Here is a 23,870-nt window from a genome sequence, read left to right on the forward strand (position 1 = left end):
CAGGAGGAATACATATAACACAAGAAATAATTCAACTTTCTTATGAAGAAGCATTGTGTTCAAAGGAGGTCAGATAAAACAATTTGAATGACTCCCCTCCTCCCATATCTATTGTTGACCCCCTCCAACTGTCAGTCCCACGAAATTTACATAAATAATATATAATATAAATAAATAATTGCCAGTCAAGGTATTGCTGTTCTTTACATTACACGCTTTTTTAAAAGAATATACTTTATAGGAATATTCAAGAAGAAAATAAGAAACGCTTTAAGAATATCCAAAGAATACACTCATCTGAAAATGTGCTGGCATCCTAAATGGAATATAAGCAAAAACAAAAGTTTCATTTAGAGTATTTTTTCCTCCTACAATCTAGCTGCTTGCCTGACAGTTGAATTAAACAGCTTAGACAACAGCACCACTAGTTTGCAATCTCAGATCTGTCAATCTTAACTGATGATATTCCTGATGAAACGAAAAATCACTATTCTTATATAAAAAAGCATGCATCTGAATGTAATAGAAAAAAAATAGACAATTATTTTTACTAATAAGAAATTTACGAAAAAAAATTTTTCTACTTCACTTCAATTAAAAAAAACGGTACGTAATACATTGTAAAAACGTGATAACCAAAAAGTATGCATGTTCCTTTTTCTAAATAATTAAACTCAGATCATTTATCAACTCAATTTTGTCATTGTTTAAAAGCATTTGTGAAAACAAAATTTAAAGTAGATAATTTTGTGATATTCTATAGTATCTATGAGAACGAAAACAAGGTCATAAAATCCAATGACATGGCTTTCAGTCTTAAATATTCTCAATTTTTTTTCCTGAAAGTAAATTATAATTTAAACATTCTTAGATTTTAAAATCAAGGAACCAACAAAAAAAAACACGAAGACATGCACTTTTAACTCTAGATACAGCTGAAATTTTGTAGTATAATTTAAAGCATAGCATGTATACTTTCATTGCGTAGAATCCTTAGCATATTCAGCTGCAGGTTTTGCAGTTAGTTCTTTTTCATATTTTCTCTGCCTCTCTTTTTCTTTAGCAGTTTCAAGTTCCTCTTTCTCTTTTTGTTGTTGAAGTTTCTGTGCTTTCATTCTTGCCCTCTCTGCACGTTCCATCAAATTGTTCATATCTCTTTTCATTGTCACAAGTTTTTTGCTGTACAATTTAACCTTATCAAATTTTTCCAAAATGTCATTCAGCATGGCACATTCTTCAAGTTGTGTAAGTTCATTCTGCGTGCTGTCACGTAAAACATTTTGGTTTCGTAATAATTCGCTTACTTTTTCATGTATACCCGAAATTTCAGGTTTGTATAACTGTACAATGCCATCAGAGAGTTGTTGAATCGCTTCTGTTGTTATATGGTTTGAATTTTTGATATCCTCGTTCTGAGGGATACTTGTAACTGCATCTGATGTATTTTCATCAGCCATTATGCTTTATATTTTCTTGTCTACGAAAAAAATTTATTTTGTAAAACTAAAAAAACAGCCATTTTCCAAATCACAGGTAAAGACAATAAAATTCATGATAGTAAGACATTTAGGCCTGTGATGGTTAAAAGATATATATAAAGTTACACTGTTTATGCTGTTTATGCTGTGGCGCCGTAGATTAGTGGTTATAGCTTTCGTACTCTGTGCGGGAGACCGGGGTTCGATTCCTCTTGACGGCGATTCAACATGGGCGAGTGAATGTTACCATAGCCCTGGGTTAACCCAAGCCATGTGAGGGAAATTGGGGAGATGGCACACTGTGTGGGCCGTTGGATGTTGCCGGGAGTTGTCTAGTAGAGCGTGGGCCCTACTAATTGGGTCTGCGTAGCTCAAAATGAGCATTAAATACTCTAGGACTCTCCATCTAAGCCATGGCCCCTCCTGGAAATAATAGACAGGGTATATCCCTCGATATTTGTGAGGCTAGCCATGTAAAATATGCACATCTATCTATCTATCTATGCTCTTAAGAACAGGCCAAAATTTCATGACAACTTCATTTTAATTCATTCAAAAACATAGAAAACAATTAAAGTGATCTAATTCCTACTGTTATGAATTTCCAACCGCCCTGGAGGGTTTACCAAAATCTAATCTTTTTTAAATGTTGTTTATATAAATATTAGAATAAGTGCAAGTCTGAAAGGTTTGGCTTGTCAAACTAAATGTCCTAAGAAGGAAAAGAGTTTTTTAAAACAAGCAACTTTTTATCCTGTAAACTAAAATCTTTTGACCGGTCGTCCCGTCTAAAGACGGGCTAGTCTCACATCCAAAGTTGGGCCGGTGTCCATAGTTGGGTCAGAACAAAGCAATACACCTTTACGATAATTCAATTGTACGGCTCTCCATCGTTTTACAATATTGAAAAAAAGGAGGTAAAAATCGTGTTTTTATGAGAGTTTGTTAGAGACAAAAGCGTGTTTTCTTCAGTTTTTTAACTTCCGTCGTATCAATTTCTTTCACATTTTCAGGAAACGTTAATAATAATAAGATAGCTACAACTTAGTGTACTTTTCATTAAAAACAAAACGCGGCAAGAAAAGTTATCACGAAAAAACGTGTTCCTTAATAAACTCCTTAATAAACTCTTATAAAAGTGTGATGTTTACCTCCTCCGATCGCAAAATAAGCCGCGATGGAGTGTTAGTTTTCCCGAATTATCGTAAAGGTGTATTCAATTAATTGGCCTAATAATATAGCAATGTTAATTTTAAAGAAATATAGCTAGAGGTACTTGTTTTGTGACTATGCAAAGACGTAAAAAACACAGAAAGAAGTTGTAAGAAATAAAATCTTTTCAAACTAAATCTTGTTTTCTGCGCACATTGTTTGAAACCTCTAACGGATCAGATCATTTTTTGCACAAAAACCAACAGCATTTTTTAATCTTCTCTACTAACGTCTTGTACGGTCAGCGAAAACCGCTAATTAGACTAGCCAAATTAGGATAGTGGCTTAGTTAGGACATTCTTCATAGACTAGTTAGGAAAGCATCTCCTGTTAGGAGATTTATTATTTTCTTTCACCATCGTCCCCACAACCACGTCTAGTCACGCCATCTTTTTTGTGTAGTTTGGTAATTTGCTTGAAAGCCAAAGAGTCCCAGGGCTGAGGTTGTAATTTGAGCCCGTTATAATATTTGTCCCGCTAGCACTGCACAATCAAATTGTTGATTTTAATATAATGCTAACCTTTACGCTAAATAAAAATGTAGGGAAAGGCAACACTACGATTTTTTATTTAATTACTTTGTTATATTAAATTCCGCTGGAAGACTCCATAGTAGTTCCCCTAAACTCAGTATGGTGCTGTGACTTACTCCTCCTGCTGTGACGTACACGAGCTTGTGCATATTCTACATGGCTAGCCTCACAAATATTTAGGGTGTATCCCTCGATATTTGTGAGGCTAGCCATGTAGAAAATGAACATCTATCTATCTATAGTATAGTATCTCGTGTACGTCACAGCAGGACCTATTAATACCTTATATTATGACTAATTAAAATTCTGGTCCTTTCGTACACATACTAAAGAGCATATAGAAATTTCGTTTTGTTTTTGTTTTTGTTTAGCGCGTATGGTTTTAAAATCCGTATATCTTTTTAACCATCTCACTCTTCACATAAAACATAGAGTCAGGGGAAAACAGAAGGTAACACAGGCCGGTCCGTTCCCTCACTTTTTTTTCACAAAATAATTCTGACAGCTTGATTTTTTCTCTGCGAACGAAACTCACAAGATCCGCTTTCGGGCGTATTTGCCTCCATCTAGCTGGAATATGTAAACCATTCGATGGTCAGTTAAAGCGGAAAATGTCAACGAACATTTCTGTTACACCAATATGGATTAGAAGGAGAAGTTAATCTTTGCTCTAAATAGGACCTGTTATCCAACCTCGTTCCCGGGAACATTTTTCGCTTTTTTGTGTCCGTGGTAGGTAGCCGAATCCCTTCAAGTAAGGATAATCTAACTTTTATAAGGCGGCATTTTAGCGCGCCGAAAAATTTTGCAATGATCAACTCTAGAAAAGGGGTGGCGGAAATTACAGTGCCGGTCTCGAAAAGGATACTGAGAATTGCGAAAAAAGATTTTCCTGAAAAGCAAGTATTTTTCGGAGCCAAAGTAGCAAGTTGCTCGCCTCATTTTATATATTTAGATTTAATATTTTTTAGATACACACCTTTATAAGACCGTTAAAGCCTTTCTTTTTGCTTAAAAACGGGGCTTATTATGAAGGTAACTCGTGCTTTCCTTTTGCTCCAGCCATTTTTGTATATACTTAAAGAAATTTTAACCTGCATCATTTATATTACGGCGAAATATATTAATCTATCTAAAAAAAAGCGAATCCATTGTCGCAAATATTTTCCGCCCTCACTTTCCCAGAGCGAAAAATAAACTCAGGTGTCCATCTCTAGAGAAAGTCATTGCAGTTACAGTGCCGATCTCTGGGACAAGTAAACTTTACATATTTGCGACCAAACATCCGAGTTTCGGGCGCAAAACATTTTGCGACGAAATCAAGAAGTGACACGGGGGTTTGTTTTTGGCCCTCCTCTGCTGCCTCATACACTTCTTCCCGCAACAACAAATTAAGCAATAGCGAATTGTGCTATGTTCGATTTTTATCACTATAATTTTTATTTTATTTTCCATCATAAATATAGAGCGCATTGAAACAACCCCCAGGTTTTCCACGCGTGCAATATATTATGTAAAAGTATGATATATTTTCTTGATCAGCGTTTCAAGATCTATACGATGAAGGCAACAGGTACACAAATTCCTAAACAAAAAAATTTCTGTTTTGACGAGACAATTGCTGACGTCAGCAAAATTTTTAAACCCTTGTATTTCATTAACCGCTCATCAAAACCACACGATCATCATATACATTTTTTTGATCAGCAGTGTAAGCTCTACACAATGGAAAAAACATGAAAACAAGAGTTTCTCAATTTATTTATTTTGTACTTGCACTGCTGACGTCAGCAAAAAATGTAAAAAAACCTATTTTTTCATCTTCCTTCTTCTGCCGAAGTGGATTTTTCCACGGGCCTTATCGACTAGAGTGTATCAAGAAAAGCGGAAAACGAACAAACTAAACTAAATGTCAACTTTGCCTGGATTGCACGAAAGGTTATTGCTCATTGCGACGGCATGGTAAAGCGGCAGAGCAAGCATATTTACTGTTTACCCCCTTTTCTTTTTGAGTACCTGAAACTAACTCATTTTGTGGGAGCGGAAGCTCCATCAGTAGAGTTCTGGACTGATACGTAAAGTTGCAGGTTTTTTACCCAAAAGGCTGTTGATACCCAAAAGGCTACGTTAGCCAGAAAGCGTTTAATCCCTCCAAATCCAGTGTATATCTAGCTAGCTAGCTAGCTAGCTACTAGAGCTAGGAGCTGAACCCAAAGATGGCTCACAGGGGCATTATTCATACTTTTGCAGTTACAATGACAAACGTTAATTCGTGCTAGGGTGGGCTTTTAGATTTAAATTTTTTACCTTTGACAGTTTGACTTTTAAGGACTATTTAAAAAAAAGTACAATAAAACTTAAAAGAAAAGTTAGCTATAGCTAGCTATTCTTGTGCTTCCATCTTTTGATAGCAAGTTTCATACCCATGCATTTTCTTATGTGCAACAGTAAAACTTAAAATTCCTAAACTTTATCTTCCTTGGTTAGGCAGTCAGGGGTAAACACCTAATTAGGCGGCATGACCTAATTAGGTGAGTCGTTTAGTTAGGCGACGTGATGTAGTTTAATTAGGCTACCCGTAGTCTAACTAGGCGAACAAAAACTTTCTGTTGTAAATACGTCGAAATCATTGCGTTTCGCACTACAATTTTTTTGTGAATCAATTCTGTCCACTTTGCAGATAATTTTGACCAATTATCGTCTTATTTGCATCGCGCATTGGTACCTAATGGCCCAAACCTCGTGTGGCACTATTTGTTGTTATAAATAATGGATTTCAGTCATTCACGCCGCAGGGAAAAAATAAATATGGCGGCAAAAACGTCACCTAAATAGGCGACACTTAGGTTATATATTTCATTTTAAATAATTCTTAGTTTCATGAACATATTGAGGCACGAGTGACAATTTTGGAATCATGGTCGCGTAGACTATCCATTCTGAACAAAGATTTTTTGTGATGTGTGAAAAGCCATTAAATATTGTAATGTCTTAACTAGGTTACATATGGCCTAACTAGGCTACAATGAGTTGCCTAAATAGGTGGTATGCCCTAATTAGCCTACCGTCGCCTAATTAAGTGTTTACCCTGACTGTTAGGCAAAGGTTTTGCTGGATATAAAATTTCCAACCTTTGGCTCGTTTAGTAAGCCGGCAAAGCGTTTTTAATCTTGATGGTGTTTACAACCATGACAGAACAGATACAGGGGCAATAGAGGTACAACTATTGTAAATGCTTTTGTGTCTGCACTTTTAGGCATTGACAGAAATGCCAAATTGATGTTTTTTGTGTAGCTGTGGACACTGCCCTAAATTACTACTACTGCACTACATAGCTAGGATGCTAGGTATTTATTTAGGAAAACTTTGGATTACCTGCCAGCTAACAAGCTAACAGCTAAACTGTCATCCACATACAGTCTTTTTTTAGTGTAGCTCAAAGCATGCTGTGATTAGGGGCTGTCAGTTAGGTTCATTTTATTTAAATCACGTTAGCCAGATCATAAATAAAACAAAATTTTGTAGTTTCTAATATTTCGACTATAGTTCAAGTCATCATCAGAGAATAAAATATTTTACAACAAGTGGCTGTAATATATGTGACATTAAAATAGTGATGTTCTTTAGAGGCCATTAAAGCATTGTTCAATGCAGGTTTCAATTGATTGATCTACAGCGCTTCTTTTATTAACAAAATGTTCCAATTAACTCTGCGATCTATAACTTTAACGTTTTGATTGAACACAATTTATGTGTGATAATCGGACTTTATTGTTTTTAAATTTTTCTGTTTAAATTGTCATTTTGCTTAACATTTTAGTTAATTATATATATTATCAACATGGCAACTCACCTATTATGCAGAAACCATGGTTTGTTCAGAAGGGCTTTATTGAAGGTCAGTACACACAGCCTTTCTGATTATCCATTATGTATGAACAGACCTGTTAAAGAATGCAATGAAAATAATAGCTTTTACCTTTTATTAAAAAAAACTATGAGGGAGATTTTGTAATAACTATTTTATTAATAAAATTTACTTAACTAACAATTATATATACTACTAAAATGTCCACAACTAATAATTATATCCCAAAATACACTACTTTCTGATTGAGTGTGTGTTTATTATGCATGCTTTTTTAGTAAGTGATACAAAACTTTAGGGGAAGCTCATTGTTTGTATATTTCTCTATTTTTAAGATTCAATTGTTGTTTTCTTGTTGCTTGTCAAGAAGACTGAATTCATGTGATTGATTACTTAGGCTAGTACGTGAGTCAAAATCAACTTTAGTTTTGATAAATAAGTTTTAAAAAGATTCTCTTGGATACTATTATTGCCTTTATAATCCCTCTTTTTTCCCTTTTCCTTTTTTTAAATTTTTCACTCGCCTGCAGTTAGTTTTTGCCTACCAGTTGCTTCAAATTTAAAAGGGTTCAACCTTGTGTGGAGTGTATTTTGGCAGTGTGGCTATATTAGTGCATTTTGTTTGAGATGTATTAATTTATTTTAAGGTTCCTACAGAAACTGAAAAGATTTTTGTTGCAAGTTATATGTCTGGTGTGGGAGTGAGAAGAGGATTACCTCACAACACCGTAAGTTGATTATTTTTATATGCGAATTGTTCATTTTATTAGTTCTGTTTTTTCTTAATTGTTATTTTGATTTATTCTAGATTATAAAATTTGTACCACAGCAAGAAGCCTGGATTATTGAACGTTTTGGAAAGTTTCACAAGACATTACTTCCTGTAAATATTTTTCTATTGTTAATCTTTCTTAAGGAAAAACTGTGGAAAGCTATTCAAATTAACAGTTTTGTTTCTAATTGAGCGAGGGATGTTTGAAGACTTTTACCTGGTAGGCCGAAAGTCTCATTTTTTTTTGCTTTTTGCCACTTTCGGTGCACTAAATTGAAGCTCTGGAACCATAAATTATATGCAGCATATAAGGTAAAATACAATAGTTTATATGTTGTTTGCATTATAGATAATTTTTCCATGACTTTTTTCTTCACATCTTTATAATCCCAATTTGTCACATGAAAGTGTCCTGATTATATAAGTAAACTAAATTCTTGTAGTTTACTTCACAAATAATAAAATAATGATTTAATTAGCAAATGTAAAAATGTTAAATTTTAAGTGTCTACCATATAAACCCAGCCAAAAAACCTTTGAGTTTTTTTTGTTAAAAACACCTTTACATCTGTATTAAATTTTTGTTTACTCTTTGCTTGCCTGCACTTTTAAAAGAGAAAAGCTTTCCCATTTGCCAAAATACATGAAATTCAACTGGCATATAAATTTGGCTACCTTTTAACACCTTTACTTAAGTATTCAATACAACTTTTTTAATTTTTCAGGTGTGCTAAGGAAATTTGTTCATAAGCCCTTTGTTTGTTTGTTTGTTTGTTCAATTTTTCAAAAAAAGTAACACTTAACAAGTATACTTAGTTAGTAGGAAAAAAAAGTAAAAAGTTGTCATTTTTTTATATTTTTAAAACGTAAACTGCAACTGGGTCATTATTCAAAAATATTACCAGTCCCATCGATTAGAAGCAAAGTTGTTTTTAAAGGTGGCCTAAAATGAGTGACAACTCATTAGTTTTTCTTTCAACTATTTTAAGCAAGCGGAAAACATTTTTTAGGGTCTGAATGTACTTTTTCCTATCATTGATGAAATCAAGTATGTGCAATCGTTAAAAGAAATCGCAAGTGAAGTACCTCAACAGTCAGCCATTACGAAAGGTGAGTGCCTTTTTTCATTACACATAAGGAAATTTCTAGTAAGTTTAGAAGGCTTCAAGATTGGTACATAAAGGATGTCTTTTAATAAGAACAGAAAATAATTTAAAGTTGAGAGCTACGCAGACTCGATTAGGATTCTCGCTCTGCCAGACAACTTCCTGCAACATCCAACGGCCCGAACAGTGTGCCATCTCCCTTATTTAACTAGGTTCAACTCGGAGTTATGGTAACATTTACTCGGCCATATTACATCGCCGTCAAAAGGAGACGAACCCTGGTATCCCGCACAAAGTGCAAAAGTTATAACCACCAAGCTACGGCGCCATGATATTTGGTTTACTGTTTTACCACGTGTATTATAACTGCCAATAACAACGGCCTGTTATTTTGTATTATTTTAGACAACGTTACACTTCATCTTGACGGCGTTTTGTATTTCCGTGTTGTGGATCCCTTTCAGGTATTTTTCTCTATGTTTGCAGTAATGCCTAGTTTCATTTACTACAAAGAAGTTGTTAACAAGAGCTTTTGTGGATGTGTTTAGGCATCCTATGGAGTTGAAGATCCACAGTTTGCAATTACACAGTTAGCTCAAACTACTATGCGTTCCGAACTTGGTAAGTTAGTTGTGTATAATACATGCAACGATATAATAACAATAACTTTTATGAGCTAAATTTTGCAGTTTTTGCGAATTTTTTTTAAACTTACGAAATTAAGTAGACTGAAAATATTCTTCAAGATACCATTCGCAAAAGTTACTTTTTCTTAGGTAAAATTGCCCTCGATGACGTGTTCAGAGAACGAGATGCTCTAAATCAAAACATCGTAGGTAAAAAACTATTTGATTTTAAGAAGTTCTAAATATGAAACGTTAAAAGTTGCCGAGGTTTCCGTATTGTTTTTTCATTTTAGTCGCATGTTTGACGTGATAAATTCTTTGTATTTTTATTTTGTATTATTCATCTTTTTAGAGGCGATCAATCACGCGGCCCAAGTTTGGGGCATTAGATGTTTGCGGTATGAAATTCGTAAGTTGAAACATCAAATTTGCGTATGTGAATTTATTGTGGTTCTCGGGATGGTCGAAACAAACAAACGTCATAGTATTTGATATAAGCGCATATGAACTTATTGGATGAGTAACACAAACTCGAATGTCATACTATCTGAAGGATTTTCATATTGTGAGACTTTTATTTTTGTGAGACGTACTCTTATCAATTGAACCTCTTACGTAGCAAAATTTTGAAATAGGACCAGGTTTTTTTGTCAATATGCTCATTATTGAGCCTTTGCCAATGTTTCAATTGTTTCTTGTAGGTGATATACAACTCCCTGCAAAAGTTCGTGAGTCCATGCAGATGCAGGTATAGAAAAGTTGGTTTGAAGTATATTATGTTGGTAAAATGTGCAACATCATTAAAAAAAATTATTCTGTTAGGTGAATGTCTATAAAAGCCGTGGTAATGTCTCCCTAAAAAACTTAAAATCGGGTCAAAAATTCTCTAGTTTTGCATTATTAGACCAAAATGCATTGTTGATATCGGATTATTTGGTTATTACACAATTTGTTAGTAAAGGTCTGTTAAAAAGTTGTAAAATTTTTTTATTAACACTAGGTTGAAGCTGAACGAAAGAAGCGTGCAGCTGTTCTCGAGTCTGAAGGTATGAGGGGTCTTCATAGTGTGTCAGGAGTCTAAAAGTGTAAATATCTAGCATATAGACTAAAAATTAAAATTGCATCCATTTTCAGGTCAACGAGAAGCACAGATTAATCGCGCCACTGGTGAAGCAAATGCGATTTTAGCCAAGGCGAATGCTCGAGCGGAAGCTATAGATCGAATCTCCAATGCTTTGAATCAAGTTGTAAGTTTTTGTTGTTTTAAACATGAAGCAACGTTTATAGTTAATATATATGAAGTTTTCTGTGTTTACTTGCTTCATAAGGAAATTTTAAAATCAAGGCTTTATTTTATCGCGTTAGACGAAGCAAAACTTACTTAGATATTTTCTGTTTCGTTTCTACTTTCCCGATTTTGTCAAGTTTAGTTTACTTTAGAAAAATGGGAAATCATCACGGTAATTATCACTTCTGTGTTACAAAAATACAGAATAAAGCATAAAAAAAATTGAATTTTGCTTTTCAAAAAAGCAATTTATGATTAATGACACATAATTTGAAGCAAATTTTGACAAATATGCGTCGATGGGGAACATACTATCCTTAAAATTGATTTCTTGACGCCTAACGGTGCTAATTTTGTTCAGACAGTTATGGGAAGATGAAATATCCAATCAATAAGCATCCAAATCTAAAAGATAGTTTACAATGTGATGTATTTGTTAACTTTTCTTTTCTACGTAGGCTGGAAATCAAGCAGCAGCACTTTCGGTGGCTGAACAGGTACACACATTCTTATGTACACACATTCTCATGCCTGATTGATATTTACACACAGTTTCATGTTTCTTTGTAAATGCAGTACAGATTTTCTTGTGTAGAGAAGCTTCTATAAACTTTATATGTTTAGTACATCAATGCATTTGGAAACCTGGCTAAAACAAGTAACACTGTCGTACTACCTGCGAATGTTGGCGATGTATCTTCTATGGTTGCTCAGGTGAGACCAGTTTTGATGAATTACACAACTATCACTTTGGCTTCGTTTATTTAATATTGCGGTTCGATAATTTCATAATTCGTATCTAGCAAAAATTTAACTTTGTGATTTCGAAAAAAAAACCCAGAATTTTTTGCCCATTAAATTTTTTGACAAAAAAATATTTTCACAGTTATTTTCCTTTTGTCTCTGTAACTGCAGCCCCACATACGGGGAGTTAAATACAAGATTAAATCCCTGACTTCTTTACATGTGTGTTCTTCTGACACGTAAGGTCATGCAGTGAATTATTTTTAGGCCATGGCGGTGTACAGTTCAATATCCAAAACGTTACCTGAAGATCCAAACACACCTCCTACTGAGCCAGGAAAAGATACAAATGAAAAGAAAGGACTTAACAATGAAAAAAATTCGGAAGGAACACCGTTAGGTTTTTCCGGTCATGATGCTTTAGCGAGATTTGCTTTATCTGATGATGACAATTTCAGTATTGCTACATCTCCAACGAGGAAAAGAGACTTTTTGTAACACACTTCATATTGTCTTAGCGGAGAGAAACAACGTGCATGTATGAATATGTGTCACTGCATATGAATAGACAAACAGTGACAATCTTAGAAAAAATCGGCTGGCATAAAAATCAACAAGAATGTTCGTAGCACGAAGGAACTGTGAATATGAATTGTGGTAAATTTTTAGGTAGCAAAATATAATTTTTGACATAAAATTTATTACTTGTATTTTGGATCATCTTGTTTAGTTTTTTGTTCCACCTGAGAAAACACGACGAAAGAACCAAACGTTGAACGAAATATTCTTTGCGTGCGAAATATATTTTATACTATGGGGTGGGGCTCACAAAAGAAAGACAATCACTTTTAAAAATCTCTACAGTTATTTGGTACTGTACACTAATTAAAAGGACGACTTTACACTTCGTGAGAACCTCTGAGAAAATTTTTGTGGCACGACTTCCAAAAACACCAACTGGCTTTTGTAAAGCTCCACACAACATGTAAAGTCGTCTTGATATATAAAGAATAAAATACAGCCTCATTTTGAAGATAAAACTTCAAGACGAGGTTGTATTTTGATGCATAAAAATATTGTAATGTATTTGAAATAACTGTTGGAATAGTGACGTCACAACGTTTTAAACTTATTTCGAAAGCAGATCACAGTTGCAAAGCCGCGAGTTGCGTTACAAAAGTTTCTAAATGTACCAGGAGCCTTACCTAAAAATTTCAATTTTAATTCCCGTCGTAAAAAATCTAGCAGACTATAAAGTTTTAAACTTCTAAAAACATTTTAAATTCTCTATCTTACAATACCGTTAAATTAATAATAAAAAGTTGACAAATACACTATAATTTATTTTTAAAAAACGTGCTTCTAATAAATAGAAACAAAAAAAAACAAATCTCATTTTCAATTTTTCATGAAAACGAGGTCAATAAATAAACAGGAACAAATAAATAAATTTTACAAAAACAAGTAAAAATTCAAATGTTTTTTAAATATTCATGGATAAAAACATGACCAGATTAAGTAATTTTATGTTAATTGGTTATTTGGTTAGTCTTTCTTTTGTTGAAATTGAACCCGTCTGTTTGAGTCCTAAAATAAAATTTCGAAGCATGCATTATATTTTTAATCCCTTGCATACTGTAATAAAATACAAAAACGGATGTATTTTCTGATCTCTTTCTAAGCTCAATTTTAGCCAGGATCTCGCCATTGTGACAAGACAGTTGGATCAACAAAACCTTAGAAGTTGAAACCTCAACCAGCGAAGTCAGCGTTGTATTCGATGCGACCTGTGTCGATGTTTAACTAGTCTGAATAACTTTTTACAGAAATATTGTAAGACAGGATTAAGGAGGAAACATTTTATGCCAAATGTAAAAATGGTACTTAAGCAAGAAGAAATTCTTTGTGGAACTTAAGTTTGCAAATAGGACCTCGGGAGAATAAGTTGTCGTAAGTATTACGTTGCAAACGATGCGGAAAGGTAAAATGCAAAAAAAAATATAGCGAAAGTTCGTTCTGCAAATGCTCTTCCACGAATCGAATGTATAAAGCTATATGTCGCAAATATAGATAGCTCGCGACAAATTATCGACATAAATTTTGTAAGTCTAAAGAAAAATTCGTTAAGGCAGAACACTTCTCTGACTGTTTGATTTTAAAATTAGGCACTCACGGAATCGTGATGATGGCTGCTGGAATGGTGAGAAGATCGGTGGTGGTGGTGGTGGGAGCCACTTCCGCTGACACGCTCGATGAAGTTAGATGGCACCAAACCTTTCTTCCCATTAATCTGAAAAGTGAAGTGAGAGTATATATATTCATTAGTTTCGATTTGTAGCCAGTGAAAACTTAGTCGTATCGATTTGTAGCGAGTAAAAACTTTGTTGTATCGTTTTGTAGCGAGTGAAATATTCAGTGAGATATTACCTCGGCTGCATAAAATCCATCACTTCGACTTGTATCATAAATAGTCATCGCATCTCCCTCGCGGAACGCTAACTCCAGCGATGGGTTTGGGTTGGGAGAACTTTTAAATGGATCATAGTCGTACAAAGCAACGTACTAAGAATGAAAAATGTTAACTGTGAGTTCTGTTAACTCTTCTATAACAAAATCAACACATAAAGTTTGAAATTCTGCTCAAACTTTGCTAGGCATCCTAGAGATATCTTTTTGTTATGACTTACCATATTGCCACCTCCGCTGCTACTGCCAGAATCAACTCCGCCATCTTTTGACTAAAAAAACGTAAACAGATATAAGAACTGATTTTCGGCTACTGGAAAATTTATTAACGCAATACAGTTTGGCGACTTACCAAGGCAGCTAAAGCCCCCGTAATAGCAAAATGGCATTTTTCAGAACATATATCGTTTTCACCAACAGATTGAATACTGAATTCTACCCTGCCGTTGAGATCAACGTCATCAATCAAACACTATAAAGAAGAAAACTCAAAATTACAAAAGAGATCGAGATTGATTATGGGAAACATTTTGCTCGCTTTAGCATTTGAATTGCTTTGTCTCGATCAATAATAAAAAACTTTACCTTGGTTGTAGATACACTGCTTACATCTTGCTTCACTTTTCCATTCACCCATAACTAAAAGCAACATTGTGTTTTGGATAAATTGGTTTTATTTTTATCTTCAATTTAAACTTCAAAAGATATCTAACATATAACATATCTACACTTACTCGATAGCCTTTGATTCGGCAACCGTTGCTTAATCCATATTCATCCATGGCAGGTAGTTGCCAAGAAAGAAGCACTGCGGATTTGGTAACTACGCGAGATACTTTCAAATCACGTGGTGCATACGGAGGACCTGTAATTAATAGAAAAATAATAGTTGAAACATGTTGTTTCTGATCAATGTTACTATTTATTTTTATCTAATATAGTAACGTTACTTTATTGCCCTTAAACTTCCTCAAGCAAATTATTTTCGTCTTTTTTGATTTTGTCTTATGATTGTATAAATCTCATACGTCTATACTGCTCAAACCGAGGTGAGGAAAACACCAGTTGATGGCAAAGAAATAGATATAAAACTTTACTTTGTTTTTTTAATGTCACTTCTAAGTTCCGCCCTCATTAATGCCTTGGCGTTTAAAAGAGTGGAAAACTATTCAGCTTTTGGCAACACATATCTTTGTCTTACCCATCTTACCTGCAACATGGTCGACTTCAATTGTTCCAGAAAAATTATGGTGTCCTTGATCATCTCTGTGTGATGACGAATGGTGACGTGAACTGTTGAAGTATGACGAATATTCTTCAACAAAATTTGACGGCACCAAACCTCTTCGCCCTAAACGAAAAAAAAATTGTGAGTGAAAAACAATTTTACTGTTTTTAGAAGCTTCGTGTATGAGTTCTCTGAACAACTCGTAACTCTCTTCGATCCAGGATTTTTCGAACATATTATGATCGGGGGAGGGGCGGGGAGGTGCGGATTCCGCCCGTCCACAATAACTTTTGTTAGGTTTTTCCAACTTGAGTTAATCGTGATTAATCCAATATTCGGGTAAAATCGAAAAATGTTGGAAAATCGTATTAATCACCAGTCAAGAATTTACAGACTGATTCCCATTGATGAAATGAAGTTGTGTTGCAAGTTTTAAGTATAATCCAAAAAGGGTTAAATGCTTACCGACAGGAAAATAGCTAAACTTAACCGTTAGCTTCCATGTTAAGAATCCGAGTGTATACATAGATAATCAACATTAGTTCAGTTTCGGTGATCAAAAATATAACTTACCGTTAAGCATTGCAGTAAAATATCCTTCCCTATCTATATCGCCAACGACTATGATGACGTCACCTTTTCTCAACGACAGTTGAAGATCAGGTCGATCAGTTGTTCCCATGGTATACGGGTCGTAGTCATAGAGCACGACAAATCGGCGTTCTGTTGTGTCGCGAGAATCCTTAACAGAATAATGATGGTGTCGATGGCTGCGGGACTAAAATTAAGAAACGTAAATTTATTAGGTACGGAAACAGAAATAAGGACAAACAATATTTTAACTGAAAAACACGGTGTTTAGTCTTTGTCTATTTAGAAAAAAGTCTTGCACATGGAGTGCAATCTAAAGTCTGCTTACGATATCACGCCCATCGTCAGAGAACTCTTCCACGTAGATGCTTGGAACTAAACCATGAACACCTGAAGTACGAAACAAAATGACATGACTAATACTGTAACAATAACTTGTAAAAAAAATAGATGTATTTACCGTCAATTTCTCCTTCCATATATCCATCAATGTCCATTTCTCCATACACTGTCACATAATCCCCTTCTCTCATCCTCAACTCACGTTCAGGATGATTAGACGTGCTTGATTTGTAAGGATCATAATCAAACATGGCTACATATTTCTTACCTAAATAAATGTTATCTTCATGAAATATTTTTCCCTAACCGTTCTCCATGTTGGACACACGCAATTCTGAGTCACTGTTTACATTGTTATAGTGACACTTTCTTAGTAAAAACAACCAGGCATAAAAAGACTGAAAAAACCAAAGTAAAGAAACATACCAGATTGATGTTTGTGGCTTGGACGAGGCTTTCGCGAGTATTTTTCATCTACATAATAACTATCGTCACTGTAGGTGTCATATTTGGCAGGACGTGCAGGTAGCACATCATATGAATCACTCTCCGATGTCATGTCGATATCACTTGGTCGGTAGTATTTCTGAAAAAAGTAAGCGTACACAGGACTTGTGTTTAGCCCTAATATGATTGGTGGAAGTATAACTAGCCCTAATATGATTGGTGGAAGTATAACTAGCCCTTATGTGATTGGTGGAAGTACAACTAGCTCTTATGATTGGTGAAGTTTCTTGGTCTTATGACGAATTATTCCTAAAAATTGGTATTTTACTTTCTTAGAATTGCAGAAATTGTTTCTTTTCTTAAAAAAAATCTTGAACAGACGCAAACTTTCTTTCACAGAAGAACGACGTTGAAAGAGATGCACTGTTTGATAGGATGCAAGTGTTTCAAAAGCAAAGAATCTCTTGTGACAGAAATATCAACATACTATAGGAGTAAGGTCAGGTTCCTTCTCATGAAAGTAGTTCTTCACGCGATCCTAAAAAGTAAAATTATAAATGGGTTTAAATATCGTTGGAATACATCGACAAAAGAAGTCTGTTATACATCTTTGAAACACATAACGTTAAAATATGTCTCTCTTCCTTCAAGCTTAAAATAATAAAATACGTTTCATAAATGCAACTAGAGATGATCAAATGAAAAATACCTTTTGGTGGTGATGACGAGATCTTTTTGTTGACGAGCTGACGATGTCTGCTTTTATTCTGGAGATATCTTCTAAAGATGAATTTCCAATGGAAATCTTCAAAGTTTCCAATTCATGGTTTAATTGCATGATCGTTTCTTCTTTCTCCACAATCGTTTTCTTTAGGAGCTGCACCTTGGCCTAAAAAGTTAGAATATGCATATTTAATTTTCTATTTTTTTTTTCTTGAAATAAAATTCTAGTATTGTAAACGTTGGCCATCATTGTGCCAAATTTAAATAACAGCAACCGCGTTTTACCGCACTTACGCAACAATGTATGTCCCTTACCCAACAATGTACACTATTAACCCAACAATGTATGTCACTTACCCAACAATGTACACTATTAACCCAACAATGCATGTCCCTTACCAACAATGTATACTATTAACCCAACAATGTATGTCCCTTACCAAACAATGTATGTCACTCACCTTGTAAGACTGCACGAACATCTCAGCATCATCTCTTTGTCGAGTAAGTTCTGATACCTGTGACGAAAATGAATACACGTCTTAAACATGGCATGGTACATATCAAACAAACGCCCAAGTGTGCTTTTCATCAAATTTTTATGCAAAGTCGCCTTCATTGGTGTGTGTGTGTGTGAATGGGGGGGGGGGGGGAGGCGTTTATTAAAAAAGGAGGGATTAGTGAATAAGGAGTTCTTCAAAAGAAATTTCTAATATAAAAAGGACGTGAAGTTTAGGGGCACTCAAAAGTAGGGAGTCGTTTAACTTAATGCATTGCAGGTATATTAAAAATAGATAAAAATAGGGTTATTATACCTTCAATCGCAAGCTATGGAACCCTTCTTCCAATTGATCATGGTCCCTGGTTAAACAAACAAAATTATTATCTGTACCATTTTAACATAACAAGGATTCCATTGGAAAAATTAGTGACTTCATTTCATCACAAGCAGTTTATGTGGCACCATACTTCGACTTTGTTTTAAAACATTCTATTTTTAAGCAAAAAGCGAAAAAAAAAAAATTTTTAAGTACATTTTATATATCCTGGTGTTTAGTAACCATGGTAACTATCCAGCAATAATTCAACTCACCCGAGCATGTCTTCGAGGTCAGCCAACCTAGCTTCCAGTGTGTTTCTTTCCATTGTGATCTCTCTCAATTCTCGAATGTAATCATCTCTCTCCATTTCAATCTTGTGAACTTTGGTCATGATGCTGGTGCGTTCTTGTTGCACTTCAATTACACGTACTTCCAGGTCCTTTTTGTCTCGTTCCAACATCACGATCTGGAAAAAGGCGCGAAAGTAAAAAAAGGTTTTCTTATCAGAGAAAGTAACATTTGCTCAAAAAATATTGCGGTCTTCTTCAATCTAATTTTAGCTATAAATAACAGAATAAATGTCTTGCTTTCCACAGATTAAATTAAAATTTGTCTCGGTTATTATCGCTTCCAGTGAATTGAAATTTTCTCACTTACCCTGTCCTTAAGTGCTTGATTGGTCTTCTTAAACTCCGTTGTCTTTTTCTTCCACTCAATAATATATTGTTCTAACGTCTTGTTACTTCGAACAAACTCATTTCGTTCTTCTTCGACTAATTTTCCCTTCTCCAAAAAGTCGTCTCTTTGTTTCTTCACATCACTAAGTTTATGGAGAAGCTCGTCACGATGAACTTCCACATCCTCCATATCACGCAATTGCGTTTGCAGATCGATAACATTTCGTTCCAAATCGATAAATTCTCTTTCAGATATCTCGAGATTTTTCACCTAACAAGGTCCATTAAAAATCTTAGTGAAGTAAATTAAAGATAAATCGCTATAAAACTCAGGACTTTGACAAATGCGTTAAAAGCCTTTTTACACTTGCTTTCTCTTAACTTCACTTCACTTACCCTTTCGATAAGCTCTCGGTTTTCTTCCACTACCTCATCGTATTTTCGTGTAACTTGATCCAATCTGGTCTCTGTTGTGTCCAACTTAGTCACAATTATCTAAAACAGTTTCTTGAATGCTTTAACACGAATAACACCAAAATAAAAAGTGTGTAATATTTCACAGAACAAATATGTGTACAAATAGGGAAACCGCGTGTATTATACAGACCTGTTGTTCCGAATGAGAGTGTTCAATCTTCTTCTTTTCGTTGATCACATTTTTGAATTCCTGTTTCAACTGCTTGATCTGAAAATAAAATATATTGTAGATGATAATTTACTGACTAAAGTTGTTTTACTGTCGAAATTGTTAAAGTAATTATCAGCATACCTCGACATCTTTCCTGTTACATTCAACAGTCTAAATAAAAAGAAATAATAAATGATGTAAGTCGCATATGGTGGGCTACCTGACGATCTTGCAAGCTAATTCAACTGTACCTTTATCTCTAACTCTTTTCTTGTCTTCTGAAGTAGTTGAGTGATTTGAGTTATGGATTCAACTTTCAGTTGGATCTCTTTATCTTTCCTCTGAAGCTAAAACACAAACAGAATCTCATTTGCTATTTATGGCGAAAGCAAGATTATTTATATCGATTTGCAAATATAGGGAAAATCCCTTTGTTCAAAAGAGACATTGTACTTATAATAAGTAATATCATTGGACAAACTTACCAATAATATATGTTCGGTATCTTCTTTCAGATCCTCCTAGATTTAAAATCAAAAAAATAACAGTTACGGCCAAATATGAGCAGTGTGCCGTATTCAGAAAATTTTATTTGACGACAGAAAAAAAAACACTACCTGGATTTCTTGGATAACAGTCTCTTTGTTCTAAATAAATAAATGAATAAATAAGTATCACCTAGTATATAGATTTTTAAAAATATGTCGAGTCAGGTTGGTCCCATCGTAAGGATTTAGCGGCGCTCACTTTAGTTAAGCCGTCACAATAAGGTACCTTCGGTGACGTCAACACAATACCGCCAGTAATAGAGTTACTGTGAAGTATTATAAGCACATAAGAAGAATAAGCGTACTTTCAACCGGGTTGAACTTACCACTACATTCTGTGGTATGTCTATAGTGCATACACTGCAGTTAGGGAAGCGACTGCACACAGGAAATAGACTATCACCGCCACGCCTAGGCGAGGGGCTTCTTCCTGAAAGATCATTTAGGCTACGACTTCTTCTCATTGGCGAATTTCTTGCACCTCTGTACTTGTTTCTTAATATAGGTCTTGGAAGAGAGCTATCACCACCGTAACGAACAGGTGAATCAGTGCGTCGTCTACCATAAGGAGCATTACCGCGACTGTCGCCACCATACCCGCAATGCGGTCTACTGTTGCCCTCGGAGCTTGGGCGCCTACCATACCCACCTGAAATTGGTCGACTGCCGTGACCATCGGTAGTTGGTTTACTGTTGTAACTGTCTGTACCTAGTCTTCCACCACTTGGTCTGCTACCATAGCCACCAGATCGTCCATTATAATCATCATTTCGTCTACCATAATCACCACCTGATCCACCGGGTCGCCCAACATAGTCACCACCTGATCCACCGGGTCTTCCCCCATAGTCACCACCTGATCCACTGGGTCGGCCTCCATAGTCACCAGGTCGCCCTCCATATTCTCCAGGTCGTCCACCATAGTCGCTCGATCGTCCTCTACTATCATGTCCATAATTTCCAGAACCTCCTCTTAACCAATCTCTTGGAATATAGCCATCGGGTCTGCTTCCACTGCCACTACCTTCAATACCAATAGCGCCACCGCCGCTAATGGGGCCACCTCCCATGCTACCGCCACCAGCTACTGGTAAACAACCAGACGTTTGAGGAAGTCTCCCACCATAACTTCCTCCGGATCCACCACCTGTAATACGGGGTAAATTTAAACCAGATGAAGTTTGTCCATGTCCACCTCTAATGTCAACTACTCGTGTTCTTCTGTCTGGAGAAGGAGTGCGTGTTATTTTTCCAACGATGCGATATTTCGCTTTACTATCGCTATCAATACCTCCGTTATCCGTGGAATCTTTGCGATCTATTACCTCTCTTACATGACTGTGACTTGTCGTATAGTCAGTGCGGCCACGGTCATCTGAACTACCACCTAGAATAGCTGCATCACTATTTGAGCGAACGTGAGAGTGGCCTGTATTTCCGCTGGTGACTTTATATTTCGATGACGATGAATAACCGGTTGCATCACCGCTATCTCCACCACCACCACCGTAACTTTTGCTACCATATTTACCAGAAACACCACCACCGGTGCCATATGAAGAGCCTCCTCTGTATTGACCACTACCACCTCTGTACGCACCTCCAGAGTAACCTCCTGTGCGGTATGACTCATCGACTGACTTGCTACGATATCTCTTTGTACTTCCACTAGCTGAGTTAAGCTTACTGTCAGATGAATAACCCGTTCTGTTGACAGACCGTCCAGTCCTCGTACTACTCATATGATAGCTCATCTTTATTCACTGCATACAGGTATCCTTTGCAAAAATATTTTCTTCCTATCTTTAAAATCTTTTTCACCTCTGCTAAGGCACAGGGCTTAACAAATTGCGAGTATTTTTTTTATATATATAAATCAAACTTCAATCTTCAGTTTATATTCCTTTCAATGTTAATTTATAAATTGTATAAGTTTTTTGTTGAGCTTCGACGAGCTGCAAAATATTTTCTCCTCAGCTCTTCCTGAATGATACACACAACTGAACTATTGTTCCGATTTAGATGGCAAAAGAAAACTCACATAAACCGATTGTGTATTAATGAATAATTGCGAGGAGGTTGAACGAATTATACATTCATCGCTATTACGACCGCCATTATTATTTAATGAATACACCAAGCTTCTTATTAATTCATGAATTGATTAACTTTACTCTGTTCACTTTCAATCATTTTTGTCATATTCTCCTGCATTGATATTTTCGTTTAGTAAACTTAACACGAACAAACCTTACATTTTTTAGTCGGGACATCGAGGCAAATATTAAAATTCTATTAGCAGAAGACTACTGAAAAAATCTATGCAAAGGAACTTTGATTTTGATAGGAAACGTGTCTCATTCACTGCTGCAAAAATTAAGTAAAATAAAAATATAGAGCGTAGAGCAGTGTCGGAAACAGTGAAAATAGGTGAAAAAAATCAGTCTTCGTATTTAAAAAATATTTATTTTTAACATCCAACTCGGGATGATAATAAAAATTTTGGCACTCAAGGTAGACAGGTGTCCTGATATTTGCTTTTGTACGAAACTGTCATCAAAATTAATTCTTAATTTCAACGACCATGTCAATATTTTTAATGTTCTCATCTGATTTCATTAGTGTCACTTAAGCGAGACAACGATGTTTTTAACGGGGTAGAAAATAGCTTCAAGACAGATATTCATTGAGGAAATAAATAATAAATTCAATTGGTTAATTAAAAATACATTTTCAATTTGATTGGTTTGTTGAAAATATTAAGTGATTGATTTTTTTTAATAACACTGAACAGTGCTAAATATTTTTATGGAAGAAGTGACCACAGCTCAGCAAAAAACAAAGCATTTTACTGTAGCGACTTGATCGCAGACTTCAAATGACCCTAGTTCTTATTAGAAAAACGCAGACATCTCATTGCCGGATTACACCAGGCTGTGAATGAGACAGATCAACGGTAAAAAACAAACAGGTCATTCCACCTTTACAAAAACACGAGAATTCCAATTTGTACAAATCACGGTAAAAAAGTCACAAAAATCGTCACCCTAGTAACACCAATGAAGTGAAACCACTACTATGCAACACAAGCAGATAAATTGAAACTTTTGGTCAGTACATCACAAACAAACAGAAAATATTTCTTTCAATGAAGTAATTCAATGATACATGCTATCATTACATAGCCGAGTTTTAACCAATTGAAGAAACATTTACTGTTGAATAGCTGCGGTGATCACTGAATATCAAATGAAATTAAAAAGGTTTATGGTGAAAGATCAAAGATATATTTTCAATGTGAGGGTCAAGATACTATGATTTTAATATTATAAAGTGAAACAGATAATTCCTAAGACATGAAGAGATTTACTTCAACGTTTCAGGAGCTTTATCGACATTTCAGCTATTTTTACGCACCTAGTATAAAAATCAGAGGAAAATGATATCATATGAAGAAGTTGTAGTCAAAAGACGGAATGTATATGTAAATAAAATAGCACATTTCAGATGACCTGGATGGAGAGTCTGCTAAACGTAGAAAACAGTCAGGATTAGATTGTCCATGTTCTAACAACATTCATGAAAAGTTTACCCACTAATGTGGTCAACACTCAATATCAATATGAATTATTCATCTCCCCCTTCAGTCAACCTCTCTCCTCCAGCGAAAATGTTTAAGGTCACTCGTGTGATACAGGACAGGAACATGGCTGCAATTCAACTAAGCCATCAATTCACCTTAAGGAAAGGAATTATGGGGATATAACAATTT

General features: G+C 35.2%; 3 protein-coding genes across 6 annotated transcripts in view; 1 reads left to right on the forward strand and 2 right to left on the reverse strand.

The window, feature by feature from the left end:
* The window catches only part of LOC130645199 (stomatin-like protein stl-1), a 102,848-nt gene extending 90,501 nt beyond the window's left edge, over positions 1 to 12,347 (forward strand). The window contains exons 2-15 of one of the 2 annotated variants that reach the window (XM_057451104.1): positions 7,042 to 7,121; positions 7,739 to 7,819; positions 7,900 to 7,974; positions 8,874 to 8,973; positions 9,375 to 9,433; positions 9,518 to 9,590; positions 9,746 to 9,805; positions 9,948 to 10,004; positions 10,297 to 10,343; positions 10,596 to 10,641; positions 10,730 to 10,842; positions 11,342 to 11,380; positions 11,508 to 11,597; positions 11,895 to 12,347. In XM_057451104.1, the coding sequence (XP_057307087.1) occupies positions 7,065 to 7,121; positions 7,739 to 7,819; positions 7,900 to 7,974; positions 8,874 to 8,973; positions 9,375 to 9,433; positions 9,518 to 9,590; positions 9,746 to 9,805; positions 9,948 to 10,004; positions 10,297 to 10,343; positions 10,596 to 10,641; positions 10,730 to 10,842; positions 11,342 to 11,380; positions 11,508 to 11,597; positions 11,895 to 12,125 (1,128 nt within the window). In that variant the 5' untranslated portion in view covers positions 7,042 to 7,064 and the 3' untranslated portion in view covers positions 12,126 to 12,347. The remainder of the gene's footprint in view (positions 1 to 7,041; positions 7,122 to 7,738; positions 7,820 to 7,899; positions 7,975 to 8,873; positions 8,974 to 9,374; positions 9,434 to 9,517; positions 9,591 to 9,745; positions 9,806 to 9,947; positions 10,005 to 10,296; positions 10,344 to 10,595; positions 10,642 to 10,729; positions 10,843 to 11,341; positions 11,381 to 11,507; positions 11,598 to 11,894) is intronic. The other variant, XM_057451103.1, reaches the window with a different exon arrangement.
* Positions 16 to 1,502, reverse strand: LOC130645205 (biogenesis of lysosome-related organelles complex 1 subunit 6-like). The gene has a single exon (XM_057451118.1). The coding sequence runs from the start codon at positions 1,455 to 1,457 to the stop codon at positions 978 to 980; it is 480 nt and encodes a 159-aa protein (XP_057307101.1). The 5' UTR covers positions 1,458 to 1,502; the 3' UTR covers positions 16 to 977.
* Positions 12,348 to 12,997: 650 nt separating the features above from the next.
* LOC130645194 (uncharacterized) overlaps positions 12,998 to 23,870 on the reverse strand; it is a 31,123-nt gene continuing 20,250 nt past the window's right edge. For 2 of the 3 annotated variants that reach the window (XM_057451093.1, XM_057451095.1), the window contains 24 exons: positions 20,168 to 20,197; positions 20,036 to 20,071; positions 19,802 to 19,897; positions 19,692 to 19,721; positions 19,530 to 19,607; positions 19,319 to 19,417; positions 18,903 to 19,193; positions 18,518 to 18,711; positions 18,240 to 18,285; positions 17,886 to 17,942; positions 17,411 to 17,590; positions 17,189 to 17,239; positions 16,681 to 16,840; positions 16,373 to 16,522; positions 16,241 to 16,302; positions 15,895 to 16,099; positions 15,295 to 15,444; positions 14,828 to 14,958; positions 14,679 to 14,732; positions 14,446 to 14,565; positions 14,315 to 14,365; positions 14,055 to 14,189; positions 13,801 to 13,917; positions 12,998 to 13,214 (listed from right to left, as the gene is read on the reverse strand). In XM_057451093.1, coding sequence (XP_057307076.1) covers positions 13,173 to 13,214; positions 13,801 to 13,917; positions 14,055 to 14,189; positions 14,315 to 14,365; positions 14,446 to 14,565; positions 14,679 to 14,732; positions 14,828 to 14,958; positions 15,295 to 15,444; positions 15,895 to 16,099; positions 16,241 to 16,302; positions 16,373 to 16,522; positions 16,681 to 16,840; positions 17,189 to 17,239; positions 17,411 to 17,590; positions 17,886 to 17,942; positions 18,240 to 18,285; positions 18,518 to 18,711; positions 18,903 to 19,193; positions 19,319 to 19,417; positions 19,530 to 19,607; positions 19,692 to 19,721; positions 19,802 to 19,897; positions 20,036 to 20,071; positions 20,168 to 20,197 — 2,565 coding nt within the window. In that variant the 3' untranslated portion in view covers positions 12,998 to 13,172. The remainder of the gene's footprint in view (positions 13,215 to 13,800; positions 13,918 to 14,054; positions 14,190 to 14,314; positions 14,366 to 14,445; positions 14,566 to 14,678; positions 14,733 to 14,827; positions 14,959 to 15,294; positions 15,445 to 15,894; positions 16,100 to 16,240; positions 16,303 to 16,372; positions 16,523 to 16,680; positions 16,841 to 17,188; positions 17,240 to 17,410; positions 17,591 to 17,885; positions 17,943 to 18,239; positions 18,286 to 18,517; positions 18,712 to 18,902; positions 19,194 to 19,318; positions 19,418 to 19,529; positions 19,608 to 19,691; positions 19,722 to 19,801; positions 19,898 to 20,035; positions 20,072 to 20,167; positions 20,198 to 23,870) is intronic. The other variant, XM_057451094.1, reaches the window with a different exon arrangement.

The sequence above is a fragment of the Hydractinia symbiolongicarpus genome, chromosome 5, assembly GCF_029227915.1.
Source record: "Hydractinia symbiolongicarpus strain clone_291-10 chromosome 5, HSymV2.1, whole genome shotgun sequence".
NCBI lineage: Eukaryota > Metazoa > Cnidaria > Hydrozoa > Anthoathecata > Hydractiniidae > Hydractinia > Hydractinia symbiolongicarpus.